We start from the raw sequence: 16303 nt of genomic DNA, 5'->3' as shown, positions 1-16303 counted from the left end.
AATACCTTTTCCTAACTGTAACAGCGAACTGCGAGGTTTTAATACGTTTTTAAAAGCTTTCCACTAATTGCAACTCACGCCCAGACAGAGTCACGCAGTAGCCAAAAAGGAACTAAGCCAAATAAAAACTAAACAAAAATAAATGGAAAACATTTTGATATCAATTTAATTGAGCTCATTTGCATGTGGGGAAACGAGGAGGAATGGGAATGCCAGGCCGGGCCAATAGAATTAAGATATGGCCGAGAGAAGATTGCCGCGTTGTTGGCCATGACAATAATGCCAATCTACGACTTACGGCCAGAAAGACAGCTCCGAGATGCAGATGCCGGGGTTCTGGGGCCTCAACCTCAAAAACCTTTTGCCGTTCGCCGCCGCAGCGATCGTCACATAATTCTGACTCACATAAGCCAGATATGTTGACAACGGCCAAAGAAAAGGGCACAAATGATTACACACTGGAGGCTGTAGTCGAGAGATGGGGCATTAAGCCGGGTTATTTCTCCACCGACATTTGTCCCATTATCACCACGGACAGCAGCGGCTTCCAACTGCTTTTGAATGCCCCATCCCCCTGGATATATATATATATATATATACGAGAGTATATGACTGTGTCTAGTCAAACAAATAACAACAACTAATAAGTTGCATAGCAATCAAAGCTGATCAATGCCGACAAAAGGCAGCCGACTGACGGCATCCCACGTTTGGGCCAAGTGAGAAAAGCAGCCAAAAAGATACAACAAGCGGGGAAAAAGCCTGTAAAATATCGGAAATTATTATTTAAATTTACAGCGACAGACAACTGGCAGAGACAGCCGGGAATCGATAAGGTAGTCTTGAATGAAGAGGACCACGAATTCCTATACTCTCTTTAAGTATTTGAATGGATATATAAAGTAGTCGAAAATAGCACATACTTAAGGTGTTTTTAAAAGTTGAAGTTGATTTAAATTTCAAAAATATGAATCGATCATTATACATACTAATGAGAAAGTGAAATATCTTATGCTAAAGTAGAGAGTTTTTTGGGAAAATCTAAAGTAGAAATCAAAGATTTAAGGATTAAAAATATTCAAAAAGTATTGCTAAGGAATCTTATATATTTTGTTGATTTTTTATATTATTTTTAGATAAAGTCAGCCAACTTTTAGTTAGGGTATTCCCCCTGCTTAAGGTTCAGCCAACAGTCAACTCTATTCAATATGAAATAATGGGAGCTACTACTATTCTGAGTCAACCTCAGCTCCAACCCGCGACTCATTAATGTGTATCTCAATTATTGAACACTATAAATATTTGGGCTACCTGTCGATATGGCCTGGCCAACAGCCACAGCAACAACAACAACAACAAAGAAGAAGCACCGATCGAGGCTACTTCAGAGATCCCCAATCCCAGGGGGACTTCAACCCCATCCCAGATCCCATCCCAATAGGCATCACCATCATCATCATCACATAGTCGTATTTAAATAAACGTGTCCCAGGCCCGGCGCGGCATTGGCTTGATTTTTCTTTTGATTTCGGAAAAGTTGCTGTATTTTATAATAAGCCTGCCGTGTATTTCTCATAATCATAAATATTTTTGTACCCCTTAGCAGATGGGCCCAACAGACCAGGTCTTTCAGGCGGAGTCAGTGCCTCACTTTTGTTGTCGCTGATCGCTGCTGGCTGCTGGCCCTACTCTCTTTTTATGTCCAAAAAGGTTTGAGATTTTTATTATTATTATTAGTATTAGGGCTGCATGTGCATTCTGCCCAAATTATATTGCTCTGAACGGAATCATAATGATAATGCTGATGTGTTGATGAGGTGCCGTTTGGTCTTCGATCTTTTGCGGGGCATAAGTAATGTGGAGCGTGGTTTGGCCCGATGACAGGCCCAAGCAGGGCTTATAACTGCTGGCCATAAAGGGTTTATTGAGGGATTTTGATTGGGAAAATATTAGGTGAGAGTTTCTAAATATAACAGGCAGGGCCTATGTAAGTTTTTTGGGATCAATTTGATGTCTTTGCGGTATAGTTCTACTCCTCAAATGTTGTTCTATTTAAGTTAAGTCTTTCCTTACTGTTGATTAGCTACCTTTTAGTTTACAAACACTTTGAAATATCCCCACTAATTACTAGCATCAATACTCCTTGCAATGCCTTAACTAAAACTTTGGCCACAGAGCTGGAAGCCCATTCCCCCGAGCGTTCTGGTCACCACCCCCTTGAGGTCACCAACGGTAATTGTAACTGTAACAGCAACAGCAACTGTAACCGTAGCCACGTAACTATAACTGGCGTCGAGTGAGCTTGAATTGCCATAATGACGAATGCTCAGCTATTCATATGTCTGGCTCTCCAGATTTCCCTTTCCCCCTGCGAGCAGTGTGTAACGTAAGGATATCGCCCAAGGGGGCAAAAGGAGCACATCATTAGCCAAGTTAGTAACCAAGGAGCACACTTGAGGTCGAAGCCTGAAGACCGAGAACTGCGGACTCGAGCAGCGAGCGTTTTGCGGGCTCATGTGTCAAATTGAGTGTCAACTGGCAATTTGGGCACTGCACTCAGGACTTCGCCCCCGAAGCGCTGGCACAGAAGTCAAGTGTCATGTTTATCATAAGCCTATTAGGGCAGCTTTCTGGCCTCTTTTCTTGGTCCGAATGATAAGCCGAATTCCTCTTTCCAGGGAAGCTATAAAAAATGTAACAGCCAGCGAAGTTTTCACATATTTTTATGGCATTTACAATCACAAAGTCAGACAGTGCACTGGGAGAAATAGAGTAACTGAATAACTTTTGATATTTAAATCAGTTTAGTTTAAAACTTAGTAAGTATCATCTGTATATTAAGTAAAAGTTGGTCCTAAGAACCTTTATCTTGTGATCTAAATTTAACCATTTTCTCTGAGTGCCTGAGCGAACCCCTTTCTGGCCGGGTGACACAGCTGCTCGCTTTTTGGGTAAAGTCAAGCAGAGGTCCTGTCCACTCTCTCTGTCCCGCTCTGTGTTGCCATCTCCCTCACAGTAGTCTGGCATACATATATCACATTTCAAAGCCTACTAATTTAACAATATTCTCATTAATGCGAACACGGCAGAGGGGCGGGAATCGTCATCGATTGGGACTAGTAATCCGCATTTTGTTACAATTTACTGCCGCAGCCACTCGCTCTCTCTCTCTCTCTCTCTCTTTCTAAGGCTGTCCATCCGTCTCTTTCGCTCTGTTTGTTGTAGCGATTTTCAACAGATATCGCCGAATGAAACAACATAATCAGGGAATCGGAATGGGAATGGGAATCCGAGTCTGAGTCCGAGTGCGAGTCCAAATGCGAATCCGAGATCGGAGGGTTGTTTGCCTGGAAATTAGAAAATCGTTACAAATTTTCTTTTATTGTTATTTTGCACATTTGTCTGCTGTTTTCCTGCTGGGCTTGTTTGAACAAGTTTGCGTATAAATATTATATATGTATTTGCCCATCAGCTTATCTCTGATCGTAACTCGATACATTTTTACATATTACCCAAGGATGGCGGAGAACTGAGGGAAAACAAGAGCTGGCCATGTCGGAAGGCTGGCGAACAACAACACCCTACTCCCCGGGGTATTATGTTTTATAATCCGCCTGATTCATACTCGTATATACCCTTTGTCAACTTTCCAAGGGAAGCGAAGAACTATGGCCATTGCGAAAATGTGGTCAGTGAGCTTGATTGTTGTAGGCAAAAGTATGCAAATTGCCAAGGGACATATCAAGATCTTCTGACTTGATAGGAAAATATATAAGATGTTATAGTATAACACTTTGAAAGGCCTTTCAAATGTTTAAAATGATTTATTTTGTATTGGAATATCCGAAAAATAAACACAGGAACACTCTCCTTACTCACTAGGGTTCATTCTCCTCTTCATTCCAAAAGTAAATATTTAAAGTTTGGAAAATATTTCCTAAGGATTGCCTTTATGGCAGGACCCCGACTAAGGAATAGACTCTTTAAAGCTAATACAATAGTCAATCTAAAGCCAGAAATAATGGTTTCACTTTACCTCTCTGATTAGTCACTACAAAGTAATATGATTTATGATCGTGGGCTATGTTTCCCGTGCCCCAACAGTAGCTTCGTGGCCCTTTGGGGGAACCTTCTGCTTAGCCACTTCCCTGGTCCAAAAAGCGGCTACAATGTTGCACATGCGAAGCTTGTTTTTGTGTACGCTATCCGCATTTGAAAATTTTCAATTAAAATTGAACGTGATTGAAAATGATGAAAGTGCGAAGTGGCAAAAACCAATTTCTCAGCACAGTGCGCGATAATTGCAAGCAACTACGGGCGGATCCTGCGACTGGTCGACTTGCCCCCGACTGTTGTGGGATGCGCTGCCAAATGCTGGTGCCGCATAATACAAAACTTTATTTATGGCAAAGCAGTGGCAGGCAACGAGCTGCCTGTATCCGTATCTCAATGCACTTGGGAATAATCGATGAAGATATCAAGGCAAAGATAGATTAAGATATTAAAACAAGAGTTAAGTATTTCCTTTGCTATATCATAGAATATATGGTCACCATATATAGTTTGATTTATGAGTTCCTAATATAGTTTGAGTACTAGTCCCAGTTTTTCTCAGTGCATCTTTTCTTGTATCTTCATTTGGCTGCAGCACAATTTTCCGCGCAACAAATGAGAGTGTAAATTTGCGTGTAAACACTCGGGTCACCCGCTGACATGCGATAGAGGAACTAAGGAGCTGAGGCTCTGCGATCTGGGATCTGGGAGCTAAGAGCTGGGAGCAATCCGCCGCTGGACTGGACAGGTAAACTAGACTGCCGTTTCCACCGTCGGTAGTCCAAGTGGCCATCGCCATCGCCGTCGCCATAGCAGTAGAAGTCGCGGGCGCATGCGCATGCTCACACAGCGCATAAATTTATCGAATCGAATATAAATTATATGCAAGCCAATATCAGCCGAGAGCAGCTCCTTCCCAGCCGCAGTCCACTTTCAGGGGCCCAGAGTTGCGGAGAGTTTTGCCAGTGATAAAAAGGAACTCAGCGTGTCGCCGCGGATGCGTTGATCATTCATTATTTAAGGATTGAAAAGTTAATTAACATTTTTGCCCAGCCAAAAGCTCGGCGACTGCTCTCCCCTTTTCGCGGCTGCGATTTACGAGAAGCGGTTTTAAGCCGCTTTTTAGCCAAGTTTTTTGCCAGATCTTTTCCCGCATTTATTTGTGGCTTTTTGTGCGAACAAAATCATGACCAAAGCCTGGGCTAGTGGAAAATGGTTATTGATATTCGCTGAGGGTCAGAGAATGTCTCAATTTGTGAATGTTTCGGTTCTAACTGGAAGATTAAAGGTTTTTATAATGATTACCTTTATATTTTCCACCAAGTTTTTCAAATATTCTTGTCTTAGTTTTCCCTCTCTTGTCACTACCTGAAAGTTTTCTCAGAAAACTTCTGTAGAGCTGTTGTAGAACTCCTTGGGAACCTGTTCGAGAAGCCAACTCAACGGCTTTGAAAGCTAATCAAGTGCCACTCCTTTTGGCCTCGACTGTTTCATGTTCCATGGGAAAATCCCCACAGCTACGCAGTGGATAAATCAAAGACATTCCCAAGCTACCAACTCGAATCAAATGCTTAAACAGGCGGCAAAAATTTTCCACCCAACTTTCGATCTCTTTTTTTGTGGACCCAGGATGGGCAATTAAATAAATGTCTTAATCTGCGTTTATGGCAAACACCCCGGAACTACAGTAAACACCCCGAGCAGCGACGAACAGCCCATTTCCATTGGGCGAACATAAGGCCACTTGGCTGCAACAGAAGTCAATAGAGCGTAATACAAATCCGTGTAATACTCGAAGGAGCAGGGGATGAATGTGCAGCAGGACATATGGACTGGGACTCGCATATGCCTCGGATTCGAATCCTCTGGGGTTGCCTTTTCGGTTAGATTAAGACCTCAGCCGATGGCCCGAGGCCCAGGCCTCTGGTTTCCATTTCAATTTATGTTTCTCCCTGATTTTATTCCCTGTAATGTCGTAGCGAATCACAACAGCAACAACAGTCATAAAAAACAAAAAAAAGCGTCTGCTTAACAGTTACAAAGCCGAACTAATGCCGCGAACCCTCGTTCTGAACCCTCTCCCCCTGTTTAGGGTGCGAAATCCCAAATATTATTTTATTTATTCGAATCTCAATGCTGCCCAGCAACTGAAACAAAAACATTGAGACAAGGTTTGAAGGAAACTTTAAAGCCAGGAGAGAGGGAGAGAGAGAGAGGGGGAACAGGTACGAAAGAGAACGAGCCAGCGAATCAAATTCAACTCAAGTGGAAAACGCAAAGCCCGAAGGTAGGGCATTCAGTCGAGTTGAGAAGCTTGCAAATTGTCGCTCTCGATTGTAGGCAATCGAAGATGCCACATTGGAGCAAAGACAAATGAGTCAGTGGATGAACTTAACTTAAACTTAAAGGAATATACATCTATTCATGTCTAAATCCTCCTTGTGGATAATTAAATGTATTTCAGTGACAAAACATTCCCCATGATGGACTCTTTTTAAGGCAATTTCCTTGAATGTTTACATCGAAAACTTCCTGAAAACATTCATTATTTATTAATTATTAATTCAACTATTTTCAAAGTGTACTTTTTACTAGCTTATGCTCGTTGACCCTCCTGACTCTGCCAGCCAAAATCGATTCCATCATCACCCAAAACCCAATGGGCCTTTCCCAGAGAACTCTAAAGTGGAAACAGAAAAGCATAAATAAATAAAATAAAATAAAATAAAAAAATGCATGCTGATGAGCATGATTGTGCGGAACTTATCGCCACCGAAAGGGCCCAGGACATACGGAAACAATAATCCATAAATGTAAACATCACGTCGACATGGCACAGTCACAGTCATAACCGAAAGCCCAGAAGACCAGTTTGCCAGGACGGGGAGGAACACTGGTTCGGGGGTAACGAAAGCGTAGCTGATTTTGTTGTATTATAAACACAAATAAATAAAGGACGAGACGGCTGTTGGGCAGGATGTGCGATCGCGAATGAGGCAAACGAGGCAGAAACACGGATTCGTCCTTCATCGTTCACCGTTCATCCTTCATCCTGCGGCTGCGGCGGCTGGCTGGCAACAATGGCTGCGATGACAGCCCAGCCTAAATGCCGGGCAGGCAGGGAAGTATGTGCATACGTATAAAGGGTGCCCAGGATATCCAGGACACACAGGATACCCTCACACACAGACGCGTAATTAGGAATGGCATTCTCCATTTCATTTAACCCGCGCGCGCAACTCTGATTTTCAGGGTGCTCCGACTCGGATCCAATGGAAACCACCACCTTTGTGCCACCCTGGCCACAGTTGCCATTGTTCGCCCGAATGTTAAGACGTGCTAAATATGGGAGTGTCCTTGTCATTTATATGTCGCAATGTCGCCCGCTCTAGATCTCACTTTCTACACGGTAAAAAATATTCCTTAATAATGAAAACCACAGTAAATGCCAACCCCAATGGACTTTTTTATCAACTTAAGACATTCTTATGTTATGTTATACAACTCAAACTAAAGGGAAGAAATCATCAGAGAGAGTTTATTGATATAAGCTAAAGAATCATAGAATGATAAACATTCACTCTACTTTTTCTCTCACTGCATCCCACCCCATCAGCCATCCCGTCGCATCCTTGTCATGGGAATAAATATGGCCATAAATGAAATTAATACATTACGCATTGCAGTCCTCCTCCTTGCCGAACCTCCGGCTCCTTTTGCTCGTTCACACATTGTCCTGACTCATGAATATTTAAACGTTATGGCATTTGATTTATGGAGTTATGGAGTTCTCCCCGCTCCTAACTCTGTTATTCGGGAAACAAATTTCACATCTATCTGGCGAAGCGCCGCCTGAATCGAGAAAACAATAAAACATTTTAGGCGTTGCCCAAACGAACTGAAACCATTTTGATCTTGGACATCCTTCTTCAAGGGGAAGGTGGGGCAAGGAAACTTGGAAGTGGAACGCGCGCGCGAAATGCACAAATAAGACATGGAAATCTGGCAAGTTTTTGTGTTTTGCCGCTGCCGATGCCGTGTTCATTGGCCACAAAGCCTCAGAGATTCAGATTAAGATTCGTATTTGGATTCAGCCAGGTATCCAATTGCCACTCGCAGTTAAGCGTTTCGACATGGGCAGTCAACAGCGAAAACAGCGCGAACAGTGGTCTGAACTAAACTAAACAGGAAACATAAAATGCAGCTCAATACAATAACCCTAAGAAATCTCCTATTTTGACCCACTGTTCCGAGGCTTTGGGTCTTGTGCTGTTCGACACAAAAGCCCACAAGCAACCAAGTTGAGCGGAACACGAATTTAGTATCGAATTACGAAAATATTTTGCTAACAACAATTAGTTAACTCTCTCGTTAATTAACACGTCTGCAGTTTGGAATCTGTGTTGACAGCTCGGAGACACAGCGAGATGGCGGGAAAAGCAAGTACTGTATCTCGAAGATGGCAGCGTTCTGTATCTGAATTTTCCAGCCACGAAATTAGTTTTGCGCGGCCAACAAACAGATAAATGTCTTGAAACTATTTAATTAAATCAATAGGGTCAAGTGGTAAATATTTTGACCCGCGTCTGATTAGTGAAGAAAGCCCCTGGGGGCAGACAAAAGATCGGACCCGCATGCTCCACTCCAACCTATGCCGATCTGAGCTGATCCGAGATCTGGAGCTCCAGCCGGGACAAGATGATGACGGCGATAGTCTCCGGGCAAAACTTCTGCTGTCGTCTGCCGTGCCACAAATTCATTCGCTTAATTGAATGAATGGCGTTTTAAACGGGAAATTAAGCGCATGACTTGGGATGACTCGAGTTCGCCGGATAGAAGCACATCAGTTCTCCAGGAGTTCGTATTCGGATTCGGGTTCGGGTTCGGCTTTGGGTTCAATTGTCAATTAAACGGAAGCTGCGTTTTCTCAACTTTGACTCGGCATATTCTTGGGAAGCTCTCGATGTGTTTTCTCTTTCCGCTCCCGCTGATGTGAGCCACTTGTGTGGCACATTTGCCCAACAGCTAACAAGGTACTTGACAAGGTCGACTGCGGAGAGGGAAAGCAATTGTCGAAGGGGCAGGGAGTCACCCCCAACGAAAGGGCAGAGTTCAGCTGCCGTGACCAAAAGATGGAAGGTCCAAGGAAGTTTTTTAGTAAATGCTTAGAATGAGACTATAGAGTTCTCATTAATAGTAAGGGAGGCAACTAAAGGTGAATAAGTAAGAAATATTGCTCATTTACTGTTCACTTTAAGGTTAAATCAATAACTAACTATGCATAGAACTTAAGCTTACCATTCACATACTTTTTCCTACCTTCTAACTAAGATTAACATTCCATTTCGATCTTAAATCCAAAATGATCCATAGAGTAAGATTCCCACAGTCCGCACATACCCCTTACCTAACCTAAATCGCGGCAATGGGTAGCAGAAACAAAGTCAACAAGCCAACGCCGTTCGACCTGGATGTGAAAAGCAAATGGCATTTGGCCGGGACGGCGTTGGGCCTCTGAGTTTGCGGCTGCGACTGTGGCAGACACTTAACTTCAATTGAAATCAGTCAATTGGAATCAATGAGTCCATTTCGTCTGTTTCCCAACACCGTAAAGCGCACGGAGCCGGCGTATTGAAACAAACGTTTTTGTTTCACACACACAGGGACAAAGGGAGGAGGAGATATAGAGGTTGGAAGGAGGAATCGGAATCGGAATCGGAATCGGAAACCAGAACCGAGTTAATGCGCCTTTTTAAGTGCTCAAGTGTTTTGGCTCTCGAAGTGCAACGAAAGCTTTCCCAGGAAATTACGAAGTCGGAAAAAGGATATGGGACTACGGATATACTGGGGCAGCTGCAAGTGCCTCCCGTTCCCAAAGTCACTTCGTTGCACAACCGCAATTGTTTTGCCTATGAAAATATTATCCTTGTTTTTTTGTTCGCCTCGTATTACCCAAGGACTTATTGGCCAACTTATGCCAGCTGCCCAGATTAGGGAATATCTGCTGGTGTAGGCTTTCTGATCCCTTGACCTTTGTCTCCAGCAGATGTCGTAGATAAACGTTGCCAGACATTGGGTAATAGCTATTCTCATTTTTGGCAAAATCCTCAAGGAGTGAGTTATCCTCTATGTGGAAGAGGCCATTCAGTGCGGTTGCAAAAGTAGATTATCAAGCGATCCAATTGTTGTCTAATATGTCCAACCTTCAATGGAAAAGTAGATCATACGATCTTCAAGTGTTGGGTTAAGAACTGACAAAGGGTAGCCAATGGTACAAGTTACTCATGGGTTAATAACTCGAAAGTGCCAGTCATGGCACAAAAGAATACGAAGGGTAAGATGCTTTATAGGAGAGGAACAATAGCAACTTCATGTAATATTTACAAAGAGTATTGCAAAAAATATATCCAAACTTATCCAGATTTGTTATTAGTGATAAATTCATAAAACATCATCGAATCACGACTCTCTATAGGTAGTTATTAATATATTAAAGCTACCTCTCGACCCACCTCAAGTCCTAAATGCATCAGATGAGGGAGTATGAATGCCATTCCCATTTCCAGACTTGGCTTAAACTTCAAGTCACGCCCTCAAAAGGTGACCACACCCCCAAATGAAACCAACACAAGACCGTAAGCTGAGCAAAGGAAAAATGTATAAAAAATGCCAAGATAAAACCACATAAAAAGCGGCAGCCGCCAAAGTCATGAATTACAATGCTTAAAATCGCTCATTAGGAACTAAAATTTGTAAACTTGAGGCGATAAAGATCTGCTCGCGAGCAGCGACAGTCAGACATGGCTAACGCGAACAATGGCCATGGTAAAAATAGAGGCAGCCGAAGAAAGAGCGTGTGGAAATAATTTGGTTACAATTAAATAACAAAAGAATTTGTTTGGCAACTCTTGGGCGCTTTTTGGCCAACAACGAATGCCCCATTATGGCCGCCACCTGCCCCGCCCCGTTCGGCGGCATTACAAAGTACTGTACTCCCTCCCTATGGCCATTTCCAATGCCATTGTCCAATTGTTAGGGCTCAGCTTCAGCTGTCCCGCTCCAGATTAAGCTGCGACTATAATTAAGAGCGGAACGGGTCAGCGAAGGAGTGCTGGATCGGAGGCAGCGGCAGGGGCAACTGTTTACCATAACAATGAGCCGACTGCAGGGAAAACACCTTTGCCTACACTGGGAATAATATTCTACAGAAGTCAGCCTTTGTCTTATGATACCCAACTTCATTTTCATCAAATAACAATGTTTTCTCGCTGTGCATCTGCAAGAAAGAAAAACTTTTGTCGCTGGCCTGGTCAGGTGTTAATGTCTGTGTTTATGGGCCAAGTGAATAGAGCCGACCCCTATATATGAGGTGTGCAATTATCGTCATTAGTCCCCCCCATCCCCATTCAGTCGCCCCTCCTTTGTTCTTCTGACGGTTGCCGCTTTAGTTGCGGCTTGTTGTGTATCGATGTTGCATGCTATAATTTTGAAAATAATAAAATGATTTCTTCATGCCAGTCACAGTTCTGTTGCACACACATCATAACCATCATAATCGTCGCAGTCATCATGGCTATCCCAGAGCCTCCAACCCCATCGCCTTCGTCATTATGCTTATGATCATCGGTCTCGCCTCATCCAATTATTACAGTTTAGCCATGCCACAAGTCAAACAAAAGATCCCAGGCCTGTCAGAGTCCCGTCAGATGTTCTCGCTTTTTTAAAGGTTACCAAAAATTGGGGTTGAGTGGGTAGCTGGCGGTGGTTGCCTGAGGACCCGAGGTGTTAATGAGTGGGTTGGCCACGCAGTTTGGCGGGAGAGCGCTGTAGGGGATCCGAAAGCAGAAGGACTTTTTAAGGACTCTAATTCGGCGTCCTTAAATATTAACATTCATTCTGCATTATTTTAAATCGCGTTATTGAGTATTTTGCATAATATATGACATCGTAAAATTAAAATCATAAGCCCGAAGAATCTTTAAGAACGTAAGCCCTCTCTTTGTTTTTACTGCTGGACAATAAAAATTAATGATGAGACACATAAAACTTGGAATATTCATGAATATTGGAAAGAAAGAAGGCAAAGATACTCTCTTCTTGGATGTACAGTATAACATCTCCCCATTACCACACTTTGTTGATGAACTCCTACTCGTCTAATCGACTAATCAAGAGCATTACAAAACCCACAATAAACTGGCGCCACTTTCAATCTAAATCAGAGTTAGCGCTCTTTGCGACACAAAGTTTCTTGAACTTAGGCCTCAGACGTTCTACACAAGTTAATTGAGTCAACTGGCTGTGACATCATGCGACTGTGAGCGAGAGATCCGCCTGAATATAGGGATAATTCGACGGAGATGTTTATACAGACAATAATCCGTCGCGCAAGGCGAATAAATTGAAAGAAATGGGGAAATCTGAAGGGGAATTTCTGTTGGGGCCTCCTGAGAGAGAGATTTACGTGGAAAAGAGACAAACAAATAAATTTACTTTGATTGAATAATGGCTCCGTAATTGGCAACTTGAATGGAATTGAGTAGCAGGCAAAACGCAATTGAAAACTGTAACAACAAATGCAGTTCGCAGGAATACGACTACGAGTGTATTAACTAAGTGAATTGGATAATCTCATTCGCATTCCCATTCTCATTCTCAATCCCAATCTCATTCCCGTTCTCGTCTAAGATTGTATCCTCAATTGAAATGTGCAACTGAGAAATGTCAGCCGGCAATTGTCGTCTAGATGGATGCGAATATCACGCATACGCCCCGTAAGCTGCAGTTGCACAATCACAGTTTGTTAACCCCCGGGCCAGCCGATGAATCACCACCACCTCGGTCATGGGAGTGAGCAAGTGGATCGGCCTGAAAGATCGAACAGCAGTCAAGGTGCGCCAGACAGCGACTAAGAAAAATGAGCGGTTATTACAGACCAGCGCCATGGAGCTGACTTTTAATTTCATCTAATAAATATGACTTGCCTAGAAGTCTCTCTTGGCGCCATAATCTTACAAAATACACTCAGAAAAGTATTGCCAGTTTCGGAAGATATACAGTTCATACTTAATATTCAATCAACATAGTTTAAAAGAAACCAAAACAGTTCAGGATGATCTGTTTTCTTCTCAAAAGGTTACTGAAACAGGGAAGCTGATTCCTTGGAATCTAAATAGTAAGATTTGACTTCACACTAAGAATAAATCCATTCGTAATCCCGCACTTTATTTCCCTTACTTTGTTGTCGTGTGTGGGACATGCGCTATAATTTGATTTGATTTGACACTTGGCAGTGGCTTTTAGCGCTACTTTCACAGCAAACCGCATAGGTATAGACACACCATATGACACACACATGAGTGTGCCTGCCGGTTATTAAGGACTTCCTGTTTGCCCGATTGCCGACAAGTTTGTCGCGACAACAGATTCATTTAGCGGCCACTGCAGTTCAATTTAACACCCGTCGACACTAAAGTCTCCCAAGCTCCCCCGCATATCTCATTAATTTTCGCCTTTTTGTTTTTCAATTTTTATTTCAATAGAATTTTAATTGGTTTCTGCTCTCGTCGCTCCGTTCGGTGTCTAAATATACAATAATATATAAATTAAATAGTAGTGCTTAGTTCTTTGCCTGCAGCGCTTAAGTATCGTTAATCATATTACAAACATATGTCGTGGATATGTGACAACAAGTTACCAACTGTGAAACTCTCGTTCGGAAAAGCCTTGCAGAGATCAGGTTTTCAAGGGGTCTGAGTGTGGACTACATATAGCCATTTTCTTCTGGCATTTTCAAGGTGTTATAGGTAGACATTTGATGGCCTTTCTGGTTAATAACGGACATTAATTAGCTTAGAACGGAATATTTATTTTTTAATTGAATGATTTATGAAGATATTGTTAAAGGTGCATTAATATATATAAAGAAAATTAACTTTCCCTGCTCTGCAAAGTTTCCGTTTACATTCGGTGAACCGAATAAGGTTTCTTCTCTATCTCGAGCTTTGATTTTCATGGTTTTCCTCCCTTTCCTCATCTATTTACAAGCGTCTAGCGCCTCAGTCGCGGCTATATCTATGTACAGTGGATCCTTATGAGCTACAGAAGCTGCTCCTCCAGCTAAAGTCTAAGATTCTGGGGCCTAGACTCTTCAGCTATTGCGGGAGACAACGGTGACGGGTTTGATGAGGGCCTGTGGCGAAGGTCCGGGCGAATCTCCGCCCCCCTGAAGGTGATTGGGCGGCGAGAGGGGCGGCTGACCCACCAGGTGAGCGTGGTGGGGCGGAGGCTGGCCCGATGCCGATGCCGCCACCACCGAAAGTTGCCTCTGATGGGCTGCCAAAGCGGCGGCTGCTGCATGTTGGTGCAACAGCTGTTGGTACTGCAATCGCTGGTAGAGCTCACTGCTCGAGGGAGGTGCAACGAAGGGCGGAGGTGGTCCCGGCGGTCCCTGAGGACCCGGGGGTCCAGGCAAGCCCGGCAAGCCCGGAGGCATTCCCGGATGTCCTGGTCCACTTTTCGGGGCAAAAGGATTATAGCGCTGGTACATGCTGGCCAGCAGGCTTGGCGCCGTTGGAGGATAGGTCAGAAACTGGCCAAACTGAGGATAGGCAGCCAGTCCGGGGAACATGGGTCCGATCAGGGATCTCTTGAAGGCCGCCAGTCTGGAGCGTGAGGCAGCTGTTGTCCTCCGCCTCAACTTCCCCGTCGATCCTCCTATGAAAACGTCCTCTGCCGAGGGATCCAACATCCAGTAGTTACCCTTGCCAGGATCATCGTAGTGTCGCGGGACCTTCACAAAGCACTTATTCAGGCTGAGATTGTGCCTGATGGAGTTCTGCCAGCCCTGCTTGTTGTCCCTGTAGTAGGGATGGTTGGTCATGATGTACTCGTAGATGCCATTCAGGGTGAGACGCTTCTCCTGACTCTGCCGGATGGCCATCATGATCAGGGCATTGTAGCTATAAGGCGGCTTCTCGTTGCCCTTCTTGTCCTTGACGGGCTTTCCATCGTTGGATTTGTTCTCCGCATCGCCATCGGTGGTCTCGCCATCACATTCTATGTCCTCCTCCACGAACTCCTCGTCGGCTTCATCCGGATCGCTTTCGTTGGGATTGACAACGGGAGCCGGCGACATGGAGGTCACATCCAAATCCGATTCGGGATCACTTTCCGCCTCCTGATCCTCAGATGATCCCCAGTTGGTGGCATTCAGGTTGTTGTTATTGTGGTTGGGTGGAAACTTCGCAGAGGACTTCTTCTCCACTTCCTCCTCCTCGTCGTCATCGTGGTGCTCCAAGGTCTCGGGTAATATGGCGTTGATGGAGAAACTGGACTTCAAATGGGGCGTCCTGGCCATTTTCATCAGGTTGGTAAGATTCAGACCGACGGGATGGCTGTTTTGGAGCGGATGATGGTGGGTGGTGGGCGGCAGTGGGTGATGGTGGTGCTGAAAGTGGTGGCTGTGGGCGCTGATCTCGCTGGACGGCAGACCTTCCTCGATCTTCACCATGTTGTTCAGGTTCAGGATGATTTAACAGCTCCACATTGCCTTTAGAATTGGTGGGTTTGCTTTTGGATTTGACTTTTCTTTAAGAATGTTATATAAGTATTCTTGGTTTTATGAAGGATTTATGGATCTTTCAGTTCTTTTCAGGACTTCAAAGATCTTTTTCTTAGTTTTCAATATATTTTTACTAACAAAATTTGATTATCGAACTTCAAATTGATTTATATTTGGGTTTCCAATTCACTAGATTTTCAAATTGGGCAATTCGTTCAGTTTGCCTCGTTTTACGTTCAGTTTTACCGACGCTCGACGACCAGACACAGCCCACAAAAACACACGATTTCACGTCCGCTGCTCAGGGGCTTTCAGTGTAGACTAAAAACGAGAATTCCCAATAATTCCCAATCGCAGTCGGTCCGGTTTTCTTCTTTTTTCCTCTAGCAGGCTCTTCAGAGGTGTTATCGGGGGTGGTTCTCGGGCCGACCAATCAGCGCTGTGGAACGAATGGCCAGGCGTCTCTCTCTCGCTCACTGCAGCCGCTGAACTCTCCTTCCCGCTCAGATTTATTTTCCCATTCGTTTTGCTAATTGCCGCCGACATGAAACAAGAAAAACGCCGACGCCACGCACACAAATAAACATAAACATAGATATGTCTAAGTATATATATATAAACATATATATACAGAGAGAGAGAGCACACCCCACTCCACGTAGATGGGTCACCCTTTTCCGGATTGTG

At 43.9% G+C, this 16303-nt stretch overlaps 1 protein-coding gene across 1 annotated transcript; it reads right to left on the bottom strand.

Moving 5' to 3' along the window:
• Positions 1 to 13579: 13579 nt before the first annotated feature.
• Positions 13580 to 15923, bottom strand: LOC108110474 (fork head domain transcription factor slp2). The gene has a single exon (XM_017219542.2). The coding sequence runs from the start codon at positions 15563 to 15565 to the stop codon at positions 14204 to 14206; it is 1362 nt and encodes a 453-aa protein (XP_017075031.2). The 5' UTR covers positions 15566 to 15923; the 3' UTR covers positions 13580 to 14203.
• Between the last annotated feature and the right edge of the window lie 380 nt (positions 15924 to 16303).

This window comes from Drosophila eugracilis, unplaced genomic scaffold, assembly GCF_018153835.1.
Source record: "Drosophila eugracilis isolate 14026-0451.02 unplaced genomic scaffold, ASM1815383v1 contig_2152, whole genome shotgun sequence".
In the NCBI taxonomy this organism is placed as follows: Eukaryota; Metazoa; Arthropoda; class Insecta; order Diptera; family Drosophilidae; genus Drosophila; species Drosophila eugracilis.
This window is presented reverse-complemented; position numbering and strand designations above follow the sequence as displayed.

Excerpts from the sequence above, each read along its gene's own strand:
- LOC108110474 (XM_017219542.2), bottom strand. The coding sequence starts at position 15,565 with ATGGTGAAGATCGAGGAAGGTCTGCCGTCCAGCGAGATCAGCGCCCAC.